The sequence below is a fragment of the Antechinus flavipes genome, chromosome X (assembly GCF_016432865.1).
Source record: "Antechinus flavipes isolate AdamAnt ecotype Samford, QLD, Australia chromosome X, AdamAnt_v2, whole genome shotgun sequence".
Lineage (NCBI taxonomy): Eukaryota > Metazoa > Chordata > Mammalia > Dasyuromorphia > Dasyuridae > Antechinus > Antechinus flavipes.
Window position 1 is genome coordinate 14,842,962 of NC_067404.1, and position 19,632 is coordinate 14,862,593.

General features: G+C 50.9%; 1 protein-coding gene across 1 annotated transcript in view; it reads right to left on the reverse strand.

Annotated features, from left to right (window-relative positions):
- Positions 1-19,632, reverse strand: part of PLXNB3 (plexin B3) — a 50,372-nt gene that overhangs the window by 15,219 nt on the left and 15,521 nt on the right. Inside the window, exons 7-24 of the mRNA XM_051969308.1 lie at positions 16,419-16,557; positions 16,111-16,267; positions 15,884-15,992; positions 15,555-15,669; positions 15,164-15,289; positions 14,953-15,069; positions 14,727-14,820; positions 14,429-14,598; positions 13,813-13,964; positions 12,644-12,749; positions 11,486-11,616; positions 10,960-11,136; positions 10,491-10,704; positions 10,159-10,398; positions 9,607-9,768; positions 9,238-9,389; positions 8,191-8,291; positions 7,004-7,221 (exon numbers count right to left, since the gene is read on the reverse strand). Coding sequence (XP_051825268.1) covers positions 7,004-7,221; positions 8,191-8,291; positions 9,238-9,389; positions 9,607-9,768; positions 10,159-10,398; positions 10,491-10,704; positions 10,960-11,136; positions 11,486-11,616; positions 12,644-12,749; positions 13,813-13,964; positions 14,429-14,598; positions 14,727-14,820; positions 14,953-15,069; positions 15,164-15,289; positions 15,555-15,669; positions 15,884-15,992; positions 16,111-16,267; positions 16,419-16,557 — 2,680 coding nt within the window. The remainder of the gene's footprint in view (positions 1-7,003; positions 7,222-8,190; positions 8,292-9,237; positions 9,390-9,606; positions 9,769-10,158; positions 10,399-10,490; positions 10,705-10,959; positions 11,137-11,485; positions 11,617-12,643; positions 12,750-13,812; positions 13,965-14,428; positions 14,599-14,726; positions 14,821-14,952; positions 15,070-15,163; positions 15,290-15,554; positions 15,670-15,883; positions 15,993-16,110; positions 16,268-16,418; positions 16,558-19,632) is intronic.

Consider the following 19,632-nt stretch of genomic DNA (forward strand, 5'->3'; position numbering starts at 1 on the left):
CTCTTTCCCTAGGTCTGAAGTGAGTCCTCTCCTTCTTCACTCACCAAGCCCTCTCCCCATCCCCAACTCCAATGCTGCTTCCTCCAGGAAGTCTGCCCCAAGCCCCTCGTGGTTAACAACAGGGGGCTCTGAAGGGGTGCTCTCTCTTGCCCCAGTCTGATTAACTGATTCCGGCAAGCTCCATATTGTATGTTGTGAGAGATATGGCACAGAACAGCATAGTGTGGTGGGGAGAGAGCCGGCCTGGGGGACAAGAAGACCCGGATTCAAGTCCTCACTGGGACCCACAGTGACCGCGTGATGGAGCTTAACCTCTCTCTGCCCCGGCTGCGGAGAAGTCACTCGCCTGAGTTGGAAGGGGAAGCTTCCTCACGTGGCAGTTTTCTCTATAACAATGACATTTAAGGTCCAATCCTCATTCTCCCCCCCCGCCCCGGCCCCCAAACAGACGAGAAGCTCAGGTGGCGGTTGCTGACTTGGACTTTGTGTCTCCCCACGCTCTGTACACAGTAGGTGCTCAAAAATATTGTTTGTATTATATTATGCACTGTTTAAAGGAACATTTGCTTTGATTTGCCTCAAATGAATGAAGTGGGAAAGATGAAGTTCTCTGAAGAGTCAGTGATTCGACATTTATGAAGTACCGGAAAACTGCTAAGCACTGGAGATACAAATAGGAAAAAAGCTAGTTCCCGTCCCCGGGGAGCTTCCGACCTCATGGGGTTGCATTGATTTGTTACTATTTCTTTCTTTCTTAATAAAAGGAAGCTGAAAACTGGGGAGTGGGCACAGAAGGTACCAAAAGGAGTTTTCGAGTCCATGAGCCCAGGCTCCAATCAGAATCAGAGCAGGACTGCTAAGGTCTCACAGAGGGATGAGGCTAGCCCTAATAATGAGCTTCCTGGGCCACAGGGAGAAGGCAGGCAGAGGAGTCACAAAGTAGTGCGGGCAGCTGAGAACCGGGGACATGTCCGAGCCCACGTGTCAGGCATTTGAAAGGCCACTGCCACGGTCATTCGGGACTCATTCTGGCGGCCCCAGTGGCCAAACCAGAAACCACGGGTGGAAGCTACAAGGATTGTTGGGTTCAACGGTCATGAGCCATTTAAGGGCCTACCCTGTTCCCCACACCCTCTTCTCTGGCTTTCAGGGCTATTCAAGGCTGTGCTAATTCCAGGGTGATAAGAGACTGGGGGAGGAAGTATCCGGAGACAAGTAAGAAGAATCTGGGAAAAAGAAACAGCTCCCCGCAGAATGATAACAAAGTAGATGAAAAGGTCCCAGAACAAAGAGTCACGAGTTATCAGAACACTGATTACCAACCCCGGTGACCCCATATGGAAGTGCCTCCCTACTCTGGGGTCAGATGCCGAGGACTGAGAACAAGGCCGGAGTCTGCTTTTCACGCCTTATCTATCTCGGGCAACCTTGGTTTTTGAATTTTGTAGCCATGCTGTTTCCTTAGTGTTTTTTGGTTGTCCTTAGGAAAGATAAGAATCGGTTCTGGGAGAGGGGAGCGAGATGGGAGCCGTATCCAGAAATGACAGTCACATTATTTCAAAATACATCATTTAAAAAAAAAGAACTGTGGGTTTAGCCCAGTGATGAAGTGGGTAGATCACGAACCCAAGAATCAGGAGGACATGAGTTCAAATACAGCTTCAGACACTGGCTAGGGTCACTCAGGCAAGTCACTTAACCCCAATTGTACCCTAATAAAATAAAAACCAACTGTGGGGTATATGTAAGTATTGGTGATGAAGAGAGTCCTGAAACTCTCTCTGTCTGTCTCTGTCTTTCTGTCTCTCTGCCTGTCTCTCTGTCTCTCTCTCTTTTTTCCTCTCTCTCCTCTCTCTCTGTCTCTCTCTCTCTCTCTTCTTCCTCTCTCTCTCTCTCCTCTTCCTCTCTCTCTCTTTCTCTCTCCCTCCCTTCTCTGTCTCTCTCTCTGTCTCTCTGTCTCTGTCTCCTCTCTCTCTGTCTCTGTCTCTGTCTCTCTCTCCTCTTCCTCTCTCCCTCCCTTCTCTGTCTCTCTGTCTCTCTCTCTCTCAGACTTTGGGGGGAAAGCTTGGGAAATTCCCTCAGAGAAGTTCTCCCCTGAGAGCCCCACCCCAGGGAATTAAAGTGGTTTCATTCTGTTATCTACCTAGGGGAGCTGGAGATTTAGATATCGACCTCTGTTGAGTTGGAGATTAGTCCAGGGACACTCATTCAATTCGAAGATTCTCTATTCTGATTCCAACTCAAACTGCTCCCAGCCCCCACCAAGAGCTACCCATATAACAAGCTTCCTTCAGCTCAGTTCCTTGCAGAGGGCCAAAAGCAGGAGTCATGCCAAGGAACCTCTCTCCCCTTGGCATGGCTGCGACCCTCTGCCCGCTGAAAAGACATTCTCTTTTCAGCGTTACTCCCTCTTTATCTCTCTCACCTATTTCCCTAACAGGACCTTATTTACCTCTCTGTCAGGATTTCTCTGCTATATCTCTACTTCTCTGTCGGGACCTTGCCACTAAGAAAGTCACCCTGCAAAAGCTAACTTTTCAGTTCGAATAATAAACTTCTTTTGCCAGTTTAACTTTTTGGGTTCGTAAATTCATTTACGAAGGACCTGGGTCGACCAGAAGGGGGTTCCCACAACTCCCTGCCCTGCGCCCAACCTCATCATTGGGGTGTATGTATATGTGGAGGGGCAGCTTGGCTGGGGGTCTCCTCCACTCCACCTGATACTTTTAAGGTGGGGAGCAAAGGATGTATCAGGCTAAAGAAGGGACCCACAAGTCTAGGTTGGGGTGAGCATCTGGGCACAGAGCCAGCTCTCACTTTTCAACTCACGCTCGAGGTCATAAACACTTCTCTTTTGCTCCTCGTCATATCCATTAGCTCAAAAACCAGTCTGGATGCTTCTCAGCGCCTCAGAGTCCGGGAGGCTGGTTGGGGCTCAGCAGCCTTCTAATTTAACTCATCTGTGAGTTAGATTTAACCTCAGACACAAGAATAAACTGAACAAAGGGCTGCTTGAAGACCTCCAAATAATAGGCACTGCAGGGATCATTTCTCACATGACCTGAAGCCTAAGCTGGCTTCTCCCAACCCTCCTGCTCTTTGGGACCAGCCAGAATGAGGCTAAGCCTTCCCTGATCTTCTAGTAACAGCCCTTCACTTATTTGAAGACCCTTCTCCCTTTCCTCAGCCCCCAGACTTCTCTTCTCCAGAATCAACATTCCCAGTTCTTTTAGCCCATTCTCCCGTGGCATGAGCGCCAAGGTCTTTACCACTCTAGCTACCTTGCTCTGGACAATTGCTTATTAATCGCTGGCATTGATTAAGGGCCTACTCTATGCTGAGCACCGAGTTCACAGTCTACATGCAAACCACTATTTGCCAAACATGCAGGATAAATGGGGGGGGGGGGAGGGGAGTAGCCTTAGCAAGCTCTGTCCCATAGCCTGTCCCACAGGTCTCCCCCACATATCCCTATCTAGTCCTCCTTCCTGCTCCAGTCATCCCCACACAGTTGATTTTTCCTGCCCAATATAGCTCTTTTCAAAACCGACTCTGATTTGATTAGGCCCACCACCCTCCCACTCACTGGACTCCTAGCATCTGGATCTTCTGGATTCTTCCTTTTCCCTCCTCTTCCCTCCCCATTTTCAAGCAATTGCCAAGTATTCAGTATCCCCTGGACCCCTTGTATGATAACAGTTTGATTTTGGACTATCATCTCCTCTCACGTGGATCATTTCAAAATAACCTTCTGGGGGGTTCTCCCCTCCCCGAGATATTCTCTATACACCTGCCAAATGACACTTCTAAAGCGCTACTCCGTGTCACTCTCCTGCTCAAGAGGTTCCTCTGGCTGCCTCTTGCCCCGAGACAAAATACAAATCCCTACTTGACGTTTTGTAGCTACGTGATGCCGCAGTGAATAGATCACGGGGCTTGGAATCAGAAAGACTCCTCTTCCTGAATTCAAATCCAGCCTCAGACACTTATTAGCTGTGGGATCCTGGGTAAGTCACTTCACTCAGTTTACCTCAGTTTTCTCATCTGTCAAATAAGCCGAAAAATGAACTGGGGAAACGCTCCGGTGTCTCTGCCAAGAAAGCCCCAAGTGGGGTCACAAAGAATCAGCCAATAAGGAATCTGGCAGTTTATGTTCGGAAGGGCTCGGTCTCACGCTTTGTCTCCGATTTACCGTTCCACGCTGATTTCATAGTATTTTTTCCTTACTTATTCTATGCTTCTGCCAAGGTGGCTGAGCAGCTATTTTCCTTATACATGATCTTTCATGACCCGCCTTCCTGTCTTTGAGCAGACTTTTTTTCCCCTTTTTATTGCTACCTCTTTGCGACCCCGAGCTCTCTTCAAGTCTCAACTCAAGTGCCGCCTCTTTCAGGAGCCCTTTGCTAATTCTCCTCAGTAGTTAGCACCCCACCACTCCCGTCCCTAGCCACTAGCTTTATTTTTATACATCTATCCTGTAAATCTACCATCTTAGTAAAACACAAGCCCCTTGAAGGCAGTGACTGTTTCGATTTTATCTCTGCGTGCGTCCGTGTGTCTCTGTGTGTGTGTGTCTATGTCTCCGTATATATTTGTCTCTTTTTGTGTCCCTGTGGGTGGCTCTGTCTCTGTCCGTATGGGTCTCTCTATGTGTGTGTGTGTATCTCTGAATATATGTGTCTCTGTGTGTCTCTATGCGTTTGTATGTGTTGCTATATCTGTTTGTGTGCGTGTCTGTTTGCCTATCTCTGTGTGTCTGTTTCCTTATCGTGTCCGTGTGACTATGTGAGTGTGTGTGTCTGTCTCTGTATATATGTGTCTCTTTTTGTGTCTCTGTGTATCTCTGTGCATCTCTGTCTCTGTATGTGCATCTCTGTATGTTTGTATGTGTCTCTATATGCGTGTTTGTGTGTGTGTCTCTGTATTTCTGTGTCTCTGAGTGTGTCTATGTGTGTTTGTATCTATGTATGTCTCTGTGTGGTCTGTTTCTTTATTGTGTCTGTGTGTGTCTCTTTGTATGTCTCTGTGTGTGACTTGTGTGAGTCTCTGCGTGTGCACATGTGTGTATGTGCGTGTGTGTGTGTGTGTGTGCGCGTGTTGGGATGGCAAAGCAGAACCGGCCTCCCCCCCCGCCGCTCTCTGGGCCGCTCTCTAGTCATGGCTTAGCGGATCCCTGCTGCCATCTGCTGCGCCCGCTTGTCTTCCATGTTTTAGGCCCCCAGAAACCGTGTGGGCGCTGTCTCTTATTTAACTCACGAATAAACAATACTGAGTAGAACACTGACCCTCCCCCCCCCCCCCCCCCCCAAGCTAATGTGAGACCTAAAAGGAAGGAAGGAAACAAGCATTTGTTAAGTTCCTGCTATGTGCCAGGCACCGTGCTAAGGGCTTTACCAATATTATCTCCTTCGATCCTTTCCACAACTCTGGGAGGTGGGTGCTATTATGATCCCCATTTTATAGTTGGGGAAACTGAGGCAGGAAGCGAGTCAGAGAGGTTAAGTAACTTGTCAGGATACCCCAGAGAGGATGTGTCTAAGGTTAAATCTCCTTCTCCAGGCCACGTGGCGCCACCTAGTGGCTTCTATTTGGTTTGTTTAAGCTTGAAGGAACCCTATACAATCAGCTAGTCCAAGCCCCGCACTTTACAGAGGAGGAAACTGAGGGAAGGGCCTTTGTGCCCAAGGTTACGCACAGCGAGTAAAGTCTGAGGGAGATTTGGAACCCGGGTTCATAACTCCAAGCAGCATTCTTTCCACTTCACTACATTCCTAAATCAAATCCCAGCTGGATCTCTCCCTTGTGACAATCAGCTCAGCCCGGCCCAGACATGGCAGCCTGGCCTACCTCAGCCCAGCCCAGACATGGCAGCCTGGCCTAGTTCAGCCCACCCCGGCCCAGACATGGCAGCCTGGCCTAGCTCAGCCCAGCCCAGACATGGCAGCCTGGCCTAGTTCAGCCCACCCCGGCCCAGACGTGGCAGCCTGGCCTACCTCAGCCCAGCCCAGACATGGCAGCCTGGCCTAGCTCAGCCCAGCCCGGCCCAGACATGGCAGCCTGGCCTAGCTCAGCCCAGCCCGGCCCAGACATGGCAGCCTGGCCTAGCTCAGCCCAGCCCGGCCCAGACGTGGCAGCCTGGCCTAGCTCAGCCCAGCCTGGCCCAGACGTGGCAGCCTGGCCTAGCTCAGCCCGGCCCAGACATGGCAGCCTGGCCTAGTTCAGCCCACCCCGGCCCAGACGTGGCAGCCTGGCCTACCTCAGCCCAGCCCAGACATGGCAGCCTGGCCTAGCTCAGCCCAGCCCGCCCAGACATGGCAGCCTGGCCTAGCTCAGCCCAGCCCGGCCCAGACATGGCAGCCTGGCCTAGCTCAGCCCAGCCCAGACATGGCAGCCTGGCCTAGCTCAGCCCAGCCCGGCCCAGACATGGCAGCCTGGCCTAGCTCAGCCCAGCCCAGCCCGGATCAGTCCAGACATGGCAGCCTGGCCTAGCTCAGCCCAGCCCGGCCCAGACATGGCAGCCTGGCCTAGCTCAGCCCAGCCCGGCCCAGACATGGCAGCCTGGCCTAGTTCAGCCCAGCCCAGACATGGCAGCCTGGCCTAGCGCAGCCCAGCCCGGCCCAGACATGGCAGCCTGGCCTAGCTCAGCCCAGCCCAGACATGGCAGCCTGGCCTAGTTCAGCCCACCCCGGCCCAGACGTGGCAGCCTGGCCTACCTCAGCCCAGCCCAGACATGGCAGCCTGGCCTAGTGCAGCCCAGCCTGGCCTAGTGCAGCCCAGCCCGGCCTAGTGCAGCCCAGCCCGGCCCAGACGTGGCAGCCTGGCCTAGCTCAGCCCAGCCTGGCCCAGTCCAGACATGGCAGCCCAGCCCAGCCTAACCTGTGTGCGCAAGCCAGCCCTCAGATAGAAGCACCGGGCAGTCTCCTTTCCTCTTATGCACCGGGCCTTTCTTAATCGCAGTCATACATTGCCCCACTATGGTGCCTGGCTCCCCAGTGGGCCTCACCTTGATGAGGAAGAGCTTACTGTTGAGCAGGTTGGCGAGCTGATTGAGGCCCTGTTTTACCGTGGCCTGACGGGCATCTGGCACATCTATCTCGGATCGAAGCGGCGACCCGTGGTGGCCGGGAAAGAAGACGCGCTCGGTGAAGGTTTTGTAATCCAGGAAAGGGATGCCGCTGCCTTCCAGATCACTGCTGAGGTCTGTCATCTCGGTCATCAGATCTGCCGCGGAGAGATGGGAAACGGGAGCCATGAGGCCTGATTCCCAAAGAGCTCTCCCCCCCCCCCCTTGGTGCTAGCGGAGATCAATCATCGTCATCACAATCATAACGTCTCCTGTTTCTGTAGCATTGTCAGTTTATTATACCTCATAATGGGCAAACTCTAAAAATGAGGGCTTCATTTACTGTTTTGGTGATTTCTAGACTGAAAGAAATGAGGGAATGTTCATAATGCAGATTAAACTCGAAAATGGCTCCTGCCTGCATGTTTTTCCTCCGTCAGTTGTTCAATTTTTTCCCAGCATACTCCCGACTTTGTTTTCAGAAAGCTTTACAAATATCATATTTGAGCCTCATAATAGTCCTGTGCTCTTAAAAAAAAAAACCAGCCCTGTGCTCTTATTACATCCGTTTTCCAGAGGAGCAAGTTGAGACGGAGAGAGTCTAAGTGACTTTTCCAGACTCATACAGCTAGTAGGTGATGGGATTTGAATCTAAACTCTAAAGGACAAAACTAGTCAGAGACCTAACCTGCCTGAGCACATGTCTGGGGGGAGGGAAGAAAGAAGGGGACAAAAGAAAACGTGGCTGGGAAATAGTTAACAAAAATGAGAACGTAGTAGGGCGCAGACAGCACTCATTTCTGGTTCTCTAAGTTATCAGTAAGCCAGCAGGGATCCTCGGGTATGGCCTAGTAGCCCCACTCTCGGCCCACCGCGCTGCCTTAAAGAAAACAAGTGCCACCCAATCTCCTCGGGTTAGGGATGAGGGGCTCTGGTCTTCAGGACATTTCCCATAAAGTCCTGTGGGTCTAGAGACGGAAGCAGAGGTCATCTGCTGGGGGGGGGGCAGGAGCAGCTCTCAATTACAGTCACATCTCCTCACTGCACTGGCCTGGATTCTGACCTGGCCCAGCCCAGCTAAGCCAACCCAACTTGGCCAGGCGAGCCACCCAGCCCAGCCCAGACACCTGTGAATTCTTTGCGGCACTGGTCCCCAACGCTGATCTCCAAGTTTTCCAGTTGTACAAGGACTTTCTTGTAGTCTCGCATAGCCTGCTTGCTCTTCCTCCTGCACCGAGACAGAAGTCAGGGTCATCAGGGACTCATGAGGACAGAGAAGAAATGGGGAGAAACCCTTCTGGAGAGCCATTTGGAACAGTGTCCGGAGGGCTATAAAATTGTACGACCCTCCGATACAGCAATGTCTCTACCGGGCTTGTGTCCCAGAGATCATGAAAGAGGGAGAAAACCCACATGCACAAAACCATTTCTCGCAGCTCTTTTTGTGGTAACAAGGAATTGGAAACCGATCGGGGAATGGCTGAACGAGCCGTGGTCGATGCATGTAATGGAACATATTGTTCTCTAAGACGAGCAGGCAGATTTCAGAAAAAGCTGGAAAGACCTGTACAAGTTGAATAAATGCTCGATGAATCGAAATCAAAAAGGTTACAGACTCTTCCGGTGTCAGAACCGAAGGATCTGAGGAACCAGCTAATATAATTTCTGTATTTGATTTTTGAAAATTGATATTTGATTTTTTTCAATGATCATCAAGCATTTTCCCTCTCTCTCCCTCCCCACGGGAAAAAGAAAAAAGAACAAGATCTTTGTAACAACCACGCACGTGGCCGAACGGTCAAGCCGAACAAATCCCCCCACACACGACCCACGTCTAAAACTGGCCGTTTCCTTCTGCAAATCAGTCTGTCCCCTCCGTCTTGGAGGTGGGAGACGTTCTGCAGCACCGCTTCCCTGGAATGGGAAAGGGTCGCCTGGAAAGGTCTCTCGGGCCCAGAGAGGAAAGCCCACATCCACAGTAATTTACAAAAACTTACGACTCTTCCCCTCGTCCGCTAATTAATTAACGTAGTCGTAAGAGGGTCTAACCTTCGGACCAGGTGCAGGGGAGGTCGGAGGTTGGAAGTTTAGCCAAAAGAAGAAGGAGGATTGTTGGGCAGAATCGGGAGAAGAGAAGGCTGCTAGGGAAATGAGAGAGAATGCTGGGAGATCACCTGTACATGAGGATGAGGAGGAGGACCATAGAGATGAGCACGGCAACTCCCACCCCCAGTCCGATCTGGGCCTCCGTCGGGAAGCTGGGCAGGGTGGGCTCCACCTCATATTTCACCGGGCCCAAGTTCAGCTGAAGGTTCCCCATTTGTACCTGAGGGCAAGGGATGGGAGCCAGGTTTCTGGGGCTGTTTCATCAGCTTCCCCGTTCCTTGGGAGCCATTTATCCCAACTCCTTTCTTATGGGGATGGTTGCTAATATGACCAGAAATCCCGCCCCCCCTTAATACGCTATTTTCCATGGAAACCAAACCCTCTGCTCTCCCTTCAAGAGTTGGGATTGGGGAGGGAGAAGGAGGTTAGACACTTACTATGAATTCAGGCAGAGCACTGGAGCTATTGAGGGGCTGGGGGGCCCACATGGGGGGTTCGCAGTACAAGTGAGTCAGTGTCAGTGTCTTCACCACACACTCGCCTTTTCCAATTTGCACTTGGACCTCCTCCTTGCTGATCCCCAAGTTTAACCCTTCACCCTGAGGATGGGGAAGGGGGAAGAGGGGCTGAAACCACTTTGGTCCCCACTCCAGTCTCCCTTGTGCTCTTCAAGGCCCCGGAGCTGTCTTCTCCATCGGGAGGCCATCATTCACTGGTTTTGGCTGAGTCCCGAGGCTGCCGGTCACCTTCCTTGCTTCCCATAAAACCTGACCTCAAGCCCTGGCGGACTGGGCTCACGGTCAGCTGTGAGGAGTGAGGACAAGGACGCTGAGGTCTCGGCCCTTCCTTTCTTGCCCTCCTCGTCCAATTCCCACGAGAGTAAGGCCTTTCCCTCCCGGGCCTGGGGCCGAGCTGCCTCTCCTGCCTGGAGCCCAGACTTTCTGAGCCTCCCCACCTCCCTCCGGTGGCTGCCTGCCACGGTGGGTCACCTCCACATCCAGAACATTGCCAGGCTTCAGGCGGTAGGGGTGCGCCGGCCTGTCTCGGCTCAGGGGATGGAGACGAGGATTGGGCTGGTATAAGAAGTCTTTCCCGCCACTCGCGTTGGCGAAATCCACAAGGACGTTGTCCAGGGTGAAGAACATCCGCCTCAGGCGGGCAACCCCCGGGATGGCAGGACTTGGACACAGGAGCAGGCTCGAGGAGTTGGTCCAACAGACGGTGGAGCACTGAGGGAGAAAAGACGGTCAAGTCTCCAGCAGGAGGAGAGGCTCGCCCGGGCAGGATGAGACTCGGGGTGGCGGGATGGGGGGTTCCTCACCTCCAGAAGCCCCGCCTCCAGCCAGGTACAAGTCTGAGAGGCGGCACTGCGTTGGGCAGCCTGGGGACGTCCCCTATCTTCACACTGATGCTCGGCCGGTCGCTTTGGCTCCAGCTGTTGGGGCCCGGCTGGGGCCTCTGCCAGCCACACTGACAACAGGGGCCTCTGAACCACATCCAGATTGCTCCCCGTCACCCGGATCACTCGACCCCCCCTATCCCAGGAGGGTCGACTGTCAGAGGCAGCCTCATTCTCACCCCTCCCACCCACCGGCTCTTCTGGCACCTCTTCCCTTACAGCTCTCCCCACCTGGCACACCCTTCCTGCCTTCTCCATCCTTCCCAACTTTTTCCCACTCAGGCTTGGACTCCTCACTCCACAAGGATTGTGAAAGCCCAGCTTTGTTAGCCCAGAGGGCTTCCAGAGCTCGGGAGCCCTGATGGGACTGGCCCAGAATCCTCTTCCTCACCCTCTGAAGCTGACGCTGGGCTCAGCCAACAGGAGCTGGGGGTCGGGTCTGTAGGAGAAGTGGCCTTTGGCCAGAGTCCTCTGGGCCAGGCCAAAGACCACGAGGAGATCTGCCTCCCCGGGGGTGGCCCGGGGCCCAGTCAGGCATACAATGGTTTCAGGGCACACAGGCCCCTGGCTGCAAGGAGAGGGTGAGTGCTTTCTGACTGCTCGCCTGAGGGTTCTTGTTTCCCTCTTCCCTTCCCAGACTCCAGCCCACTCCCACCCCCGATCCACCGCTTCCCTGGTGACAGAGCTGGACCCCACAAAGGATGCTGACTAGGAGGACCGATTCAGAGAGCCGGGGAATGAGCGGATCCTAGATTCAGATGTGGAAGGATTTTAGTCAAACCCATTGATTTTACAGATGGGGGAACTGAGGCACACAGAATGAAGAGAAAGGGACGGCTTGGCAGAATTGAGGACTAGAAGCCGGGCCTGGGGCCCAGCCTCTCTCATCTCCTGGAAGGCAGCACCAGGCCACTCACATAAGGCAAGGCTCATCTCCCAGGAAAGCTCTGACGTTATTCTCTGTCAGCAAGTGCTGCCCGAAGATGGTAAGGAGAGTGCCTCCTGCCTTAGGACCCTGCCAGGGACTCAGAGCACTCAGGACAGGGTCCTAGAGGATAAAGAACCAAAGGGAAGAAGCTCTCAGGATCTTTCAATGGCTCCGAGAGAGACGATGTGCAGCAGCCCTCCCGTCTCCCTCCTCCCCTTCGCCACTAACCTTCTCTAAACCCATCAGTCAGGAATAAATGGGGAAGCTTCCATTGCCTTCTTTCACCTTTCTCCTTGTATCCTGGTAATCTGATTTCCATTCACTTATTCCATTTACTCACCAAAGTCTAAGCACCTACCATGTGCGAGACATACTACCCTAGTTCCCAGAATCCCAGACTCTCCGAGCTGGAAGGGATGGAATCCTACCGGAATCCAACTCAAATCTCCCCAATGGGCAACCAGCCTTAGCCCAAGGCTCCCACTGCAGGGAAAAGGCACCTGCTACCTCTGAGGCAGCTCCTTCCATGAATCTCAGGAAGTTTTTCCTTTGATTTAGGCCTCTGGAATAGAGAAGCACTTCATAAAGGCTTCTTCATCTATTTGATTCCATTTAAATCTACCCTCCACTGGTTATCAGAATGGTAGCACGGTCCACTACCCCATCCCAGCCCTTCCACTACCCCATCCCAGCCCTTCCACTACCCCATCCCAGCCCTTCCACTACCCCATCCCAGCCCTTCCACCACCCCCTCCCAACCCCTCCAAGTCTCCATTTCGCCTTCTTTGTCTCTCTCAAAGGGGGCACCCTAACCTACACCTTGGAGCCACCCTCGAAGCCGCTGTCTTCTCATTCCCCCCCAGTGCTCACCACCAATCCAGCCGGTGGCCAAATCCCCCTTTCCAGTGACAGCATCACCACTTGGGTTCCGGCCCTTATTGTTTCACACATGGCCTCACTGCTGGATGGCCCTCCCCACCACCACCCTTCCTTCTGACCCATCCAACGGATCATATCTGTAAAGTGCTTCGCGCTGTGCCTGGCACATAGTCCCTGCCTCCATCCCGTAGGGTTGCGGGAAGGGTAGAGAAAGCAAGCTTGGGGCGCTGAGGGAATATGGGGATGGACGGTAGGTTTAGGAACTGACCCGGTAGCTGAAGAGCTGGGCAGACTTGCTGGGTGGACGGTTCTTGATGGTAACTTTAATGGGGCCCGTGGTGTCCTTGGGAGCAGGTGATGTCACACATACTATCCTGGAGGGAGGAGGTGAGGAGGCTTCTGAAAGAACCTGAGAGAGGAGTAGGTCCCTCCTCTCAAGAAGTCTGAGCCAGCACCGAGACTAGCGGGGCAGGGAGAAGGGAGCTAGGGCCAAGGGAGAGTCAGGTACCCCACCCACAGACGCAGATTGACAATAGGATCCTGTAGTGCTAAGAAACACAAGCACACGTTCTATCCCTGCTGCCCTTCTCTCTTCTCCTGGTTTTTCCCTTCCCCAGTTTCCAGGAGACTCCCCCCTCCCCGCCAAGTGAGGACTGTGGGCAATTCCTGGGAAGGCACATTCTCTCTGACCCCAAGGTAGGTGTGCTTCCACATACCCTATTCTCTGTGTATGTATCTGTGTATATGTGTCTGCCTCTGTCTTTGTCTCTGTTTCTCTGTCTCTGTCTCTGTTTCTCTCTGTGTGTCTCTCCTTTTCTTTGTCTCTAGTCTCTGTCTTTTTCTGTCTGTCTCTGTCTCTGTCCTTCTGTCTCTGTCTCTGTCTCTGTCTCTCTCTCTCTCTCTCTCTCTCTCTCTCTCTCTATATATATATATATATATATATATATATCTTTCTCTCTCTTTTGTCTCTCTGTTCATCTCTTCTCTGTCTCTTTGCTCCTTTTCTTTGTCTCTTCCTCCCTTCCATCCATCTGTTTCTCCATTTTATTTCTTTATCTGCTTTGGGGCTCCCCCTTTTCTCTGTGTTTATCCATTTCTCTGCTTTTCTTTTTCTCTGTTTATCTTTTCCTGTGTCACCGCTCTCTCAGTCATCGAACAGTCCACAAATACCTACTGTGTTCTAGGAGCTAGATGTACACATGGGTACGACATAACTCCCGTCCTCAAAAAGCTTTTATTCTAGCAGTCTTGCTCCGCTGGCGTTTCAAATCCTCCACGGCCTGGCCCCATCCAACCTTGCCAGCTTTCTTACTCCTTAACAATGCTTTCTTCCCCCAGTCCTCTAGGGTCTAGAGCATCTCTCCTCCCTTCTTCCTATCTTCCCTTGACTTCTATTCCCACTCGGTCCCAAGCACCCCTCATCGATAGTCGCCTCACTGGGTGGAGATGCGGTAGAGGGTCGGGTCCAGGCGGCAAGGCTGTCCTGCAACGCTCACAGCATCGGTCACGTCCTCCAAGCGACTGCCCAGGTTAGAGCCCAGGATAGTGAGGACCACCCCTCCCTCAGGGGGGCCTGTCAGAGGCTTGATCTGTGAGGAACAGATGAAGACAAAACTTTGGGACACAACGCCATGACCGAATCTCAGAATTCATCATCCTTGGCCTGAGCCGGAGGTAGAAGTCCCAGGATTTGTGGCCGCTTCTGTTCACACAAGTGGTCCCTGATGTGCAGACGGGATGAGCAGCTTGCCCAGCTCTCATAGCGAGCAGTTGGGCCGCAAATCCAAGGATCTCTGCGTCAAGAGCCAGCCCTTCTTACTGCGCTGTTCAGGCAGGTTGGGGGTTCCAGTGGCAGGGGGACCAGAGGCTTGGCTCTTGAGAGTCTTTGCCCTCTGCTGGCTTGCAGAGCTGTTTAGGGGGTGGGGCACAAAGGGCACGATTCTTCCTAGACGGGGGGAATGAGGTGATCGTGGAAGGTGGGCAATGATTGGTCAGGGCTGGATTCAAGTTTGGGGCTAGGATCAGCTTTGGGGGTTAATTGATGTTGCCTCACCGAATGGATGCTGGGCAAAGGGCAGAGCGACTCCACGGCTTCCGGTGGGCACAGAGGCCTGTAGTTACAGACGGGCCTGCCCTGGCCACACCACACACAGCTCAGATTCCTGTCAGCTGCCTGGCAATGGCTACAGTCCTCATGGCCCACGGTACAGTCATATAGGGTCACTAAAGGTGAGAAGGGGGAGGAAGTAAGCTCCTCCACGGGCACCCCTTTCCCCTCCAGCCCCCCAGTGGCTCCACGGGGCCAGCCCCAGCCCCTGGGGACCTCCTTCCCCGGGGCCCTAACCACTCACCATAAATGTCAGCGGCATTGTCTACTCTCTGAGTGTTGCCCCTGGTAACGTAGATGGGCACCCGGAGTTCCTTCAGTGGAGGGGAGGGTCTGAACTGCGGGGGTAACCGTTGTGAGGGGGATTAAGGGGGAAGTAAAGTGGAGGAAGGCTAGGAATGGGTCCCTGGAAGAAGACACTGGACAGTTTGGGAGACAGAAAATGGGAAGGAAGATGGAGAGTGGCGTACCTGCTGAGCTTGGCACCAGATGAGTTGGGAATCCCTGTCTCCCTCTTCCAGGGAGGCCTGGAGCCCTAGGAGGGCTCCTGGCAGCTCCAACCAGCAGTGATAGGAGGCTGCCTTGTTCTAGTCAAGAGGAAGCAATTCCCTATGGGTTTTGTCACAGTTTTCCCTCCGTTCCTTTCTTCTCCATTCGTTCCCCTCCACCCCGTCCCCATACCTGATAGTAATGTAGGTTCCGGACCCGTAAGGCAAGTCTGGTCTCCCAGCCCACGGGAACAAGATGGGATGTAGCCAGACCTTCCACATGGGGGCAGAAATCAGGGCCCTTCATCAGGACATCTGCCTGGGGAAAAGGGCAACCTCAGTGGGAGTGGGGGGGGCTTTTTCAGTTAAGCTGGAGGAGAAAAGGGTCAGAAAGGGAGGTGGGCAAGGGAAGTTTGGAGTAGAGAGATGGGACAAGAGTCTGTGGAAGTGGGAGGGTTGGCAGAAATGCTGCCGCGCCCTCAGTCAGAGTTCAACTGAGAGAGAGAGCTGAGTCGCGGAGAGCCAAAGAGATAGGGAAGAGCAAAGCGTGGCCAGCCTTCCTCTAGCTCTCTTGAGAAACTTACTTCCTGAGCATGGTAGACGGTCTTCTCCCCATCTGGACACCCATCCCCATACACACAGAAGGCACTTTGGGGACACCAGTGGCATCTCCAGGGGCTTCTCACGCATGCACTGCACCTGGGCACAGGGGTGGGATTCAGCCCCAACCACTCCCAAGAGGGATCCTCCCGACTGGCGGGGAAGAAGACTGAACCCCTGGGCGGCGGGATCTGGCCCTGTGTTTCCCCGAGGGTTAGTGTGTCCTAGTGTGCAAGGAGGTGAGGCTGGGCTAGGAGTAGCCACAGTGGGGATGATAGCCAGAAGGGGGCAGAGTAAGGGGCCCAGGACTCACGGAGCAGCTATATCCAAGGCCCCAGTAGCCTTACAGTCATAGAAGGAGAAATTGGTGACAGCCACAGACACATCCTCGAACATTAGGGCCAATGGTACGGTCACATGATCTAGGGAAGAGAACAAAGGGATGAGGTGAGGGCGTAGTGTGTTCTTCCACCTCCTGCCCTTTTCTCTCGCTGACCCTCCACATCCTCTCCATCTCTTGGGGCACTCTTCCTCTCTTACCTGTGCCCTCGGCATTGGGCGGCAACTGGTCCTGCGGGGGAGACTCACAAACTACCTGGGTTCCTTCCACATGGGCCAGTGTCTCATAGTTGTGGAAGGCACAGTGAAAATACTTGTCTGGTGCCAAGGATGGAAGCTGGGGCACCACCATGGTGACCTGAGGAGCAGAGGGCATGGAGAAGAGAAAAAAGGATACTGGGACAGAGACCAAGGGAACTTGGTGCTGAGTTCTAAGAGGTCCCCCCCAACCCCTAGCCCAGATCCGATCGGGCCTGGGCCACCCGATGACCCTGCCCGCCCCAGCTTACCTGGCCTTGCTCTTGGCGAGGCTGCTGGCTGGGCACCAGGCTTTCGATAGCCAAGCAGCGTCTTCCCTCGGGGGGCCCGTAGCTCCATAGCCACTGATGACTCTGCTCAAAGCCCATACACTCCTCCTTCCTCACACACCTGCAGGCATGCACATGGTAGGAGGGGGTACCAGGGAAAAGTAGGGAGGGAGATAGATAGGGAGAGCACATCCGTTCCAGGAACCCCGTGGTGTCCTCTCCACTGTGTCCCAGGCCTCTATCACCGGCCCAGGTACTGTGCCTTCCTCCCGACCTCAGTTTTAGCCAGTGTGAAGAAGAAATGAGAATTTTATAGATACAGGCCTTATACAAATATGGATTCCCACCACCTCCCCTATACGTACTCGCCTAGGTCTCACAAGACGTCCTTTGGGTCCCTCACGCTTATGGCCAGCCCACACTGGGCATGAGTTCATGAAGAAATTGACTCAGCCCTTAGCTCTAGCTAAGGCGGGGGGGGGGGGATCTTTTTTTCTGCCAAGGGCCATTTGGATACTTAGAACAGATTCAAGGGCCATGAAAAAGGATCTATTTGTCTTCCTCATCACTGTGAACGGGAAACGTGATTTGACAGGATACACTGATTGGCCAGTTGCTCAGGTACCTGCCAATTTTACTCGCCATGGAGAAAATAGAGTTGTCTTATTTCGTTAAGGATTAACTTGTGGAAATATTCGTTAAGGAGCAAAATTAAAGTAGAAGAGTTATCAGAGATAAGAAATAAGAGAGATGCAGAAACACTACAAGGATCAGGAGTAGAATTTACTAGGAAAAAAAGGAGGGCTGGTAATCATTGATTTTAAAAAAAACTTGAACTTAGAGATGCTATCAAAAGAAAAATTCACATTATAAATCAACCATATTATTATTGTTTTCAATGAATGTTTACATATATATATATACATATGCCAGCATATGAGTGGATGTGTATGCATGTAGGTCTATGTATGTATATATATATATAGAGAGAGACATATATATGTGTCTGAGTTTGTGGGTATGGGTGTATGTGTTGGGGGTGTATACATACATGTATGTATGTATATAAAAATATATCTGTGTTTCAGTGTAACTTGCTTGGGGGAGGTAGAGAGGTAGAGAGGATGAAAGGGGGAAAAAGTTAAGTATAAAGTGCTCAGCAGAGAACAAAAGAATAATCGACAAGGAAGCAAAGAAAAGATGGATACTCATGAATAGAATTTCTCCTATTATTAAATATGTTTTCATGAAGTTGAAATTTATTGTTATATATTTTGAATCTCTGAATGTTCTTCTGGGCACATGACACTTTGCTTTTGTTTTATTTTCTTTTTTCTGTCTTTTTTCTATTTTTTCCCTTATTTTGTAAAAAAAAAAATGTAATTTAAAAGAAAAAAAAAAAGAATTAACTGTGTGACTATCAAAATCTAGTGTCTGATAAACCTAAAGACTCCAGTTTCTGGAATAAGAATTCACTATTTAACAAAAATTGCTGAGAAAATTGGAAAATAGTATGGCATTGATTGAGAAACTAGGTATTGATCAAGATAAGGTCAAAATGGGTTCATGATTACATAAAGAAGGATACTAGAAAGCAAATTAGGAGAACAAAGGATCTATGGAGAAGGAAGGAATTTACGGCCAAAGAAGAACTAGAGTACATTATGGAATGCAAAGGGGATCATTTTGATTATATTAAATTGAAAAGCTTTTGTACAAACAAAACCAATGCAGCCAATTTTAGAAGGGAAGCAGAAAACTGGGGAAATTTTGTTTACATCCACGCACTCTGATAAAGGCCTCATTTGTAAACTACATAGAGTACTGACTCAAATTTATAAGAATACAAGCCATTCTCCAATGGATAAATGGTCAAAGGATATGAACAATTTTCAGACAAAGAACAAAAGCCATTTTTTAACCATATGGAAAAAATGCTCCAAATCACTATTGATCAGAGAAATGCAAATTAAAGGCAACTCTGAAGTACCATTGTACACCTCTCAGATTGGCTAAGATAATAGGAAAAGATAATGATAAATGTTTCACAGGATGTGGGAAAACTGGGACGCTACTACGTTGTTGGTAGAGTTGTGAACTGATCCGATTATTCCGGAGAGCAATTTGGAACTAGACTCAAAGGGTTATCAAACTGTGTATACCTTTTGCTCCAGCAATGTCTCTACCGGGTCTGTATCCCAAAGAGATCATAAAGGAGGGAAAAGGACCTATGTGTGCAAAAATGTGGGACCCCTTTTCGTAGTGGCAAGGAACTGGAAATTGAATGGATGCCCATCCGCTGGAGAATGGCTGAATAAATTGTGGTATATGAATGTGGTGGGATATTATTGTTCTGTAACAAACGACCAACAGGATGATTTCAGAGAGGCTTGGAGGAACCTACGTGAACTGACGCTGAGTGAAATGAGCAGAACCAAGAGATCACGGTACACAGCAACAGGAAGATTATGTGATCAAGTCTGATGGATTTGGCTCTTTTCAAACACTGAGGTGATTCAGGCTAATTCTAATAAGCTTGAGATGGAGAGGGCCATCTGCATCCAGAAAGAGAACTCTGGGGACTGAATGTGGATCACAACATTTCCACCTTTGTTGTTGTTTACTTGCCTCTTTTTTCTTTCTCATTTTTTTTTCTATTTGATCTGAGCATGCTAAAGGTGGAAATATGTTTAGAAGAATTGCACATGTTTAACTTATTGTTACTCAATCACTTGTTGTCTAGGGGAGGCGAGGGGAGGGATGGAGAAAACTTTGAAACACAAAGTTTTTCAAGGATCAATTGTTGAAAACTATCTTTGCGATTGTATAAATATGTTTACATATATTGGATTTAACCTATATTTTAACATATAGAACATATATTGGATTACTTGCTATCTGGGGGAGGGAGTGGGGGGGAAGGAGGGGAAAATCTGGAACACAAGGCTCTGCAAGGGTCAATGTTGAAAAATTACCCATGCAGATGTTTTGTGTATAAAAAGCTTTAATAAAAAAAGAAAACTATCTTTGCATGTATTTTTAAAAATAAAAAAGTTATTATTAAAAAAAGAACTTACTGTGTTGGGGGAAAAGATTAACAATGCTCTTTAATGATTTATTTGTTATATAAAGATATTCATAAGATGCTGATTTTTCTAACTATGGCAAGTATTCAAATGAGCAACTTGTGAATAAA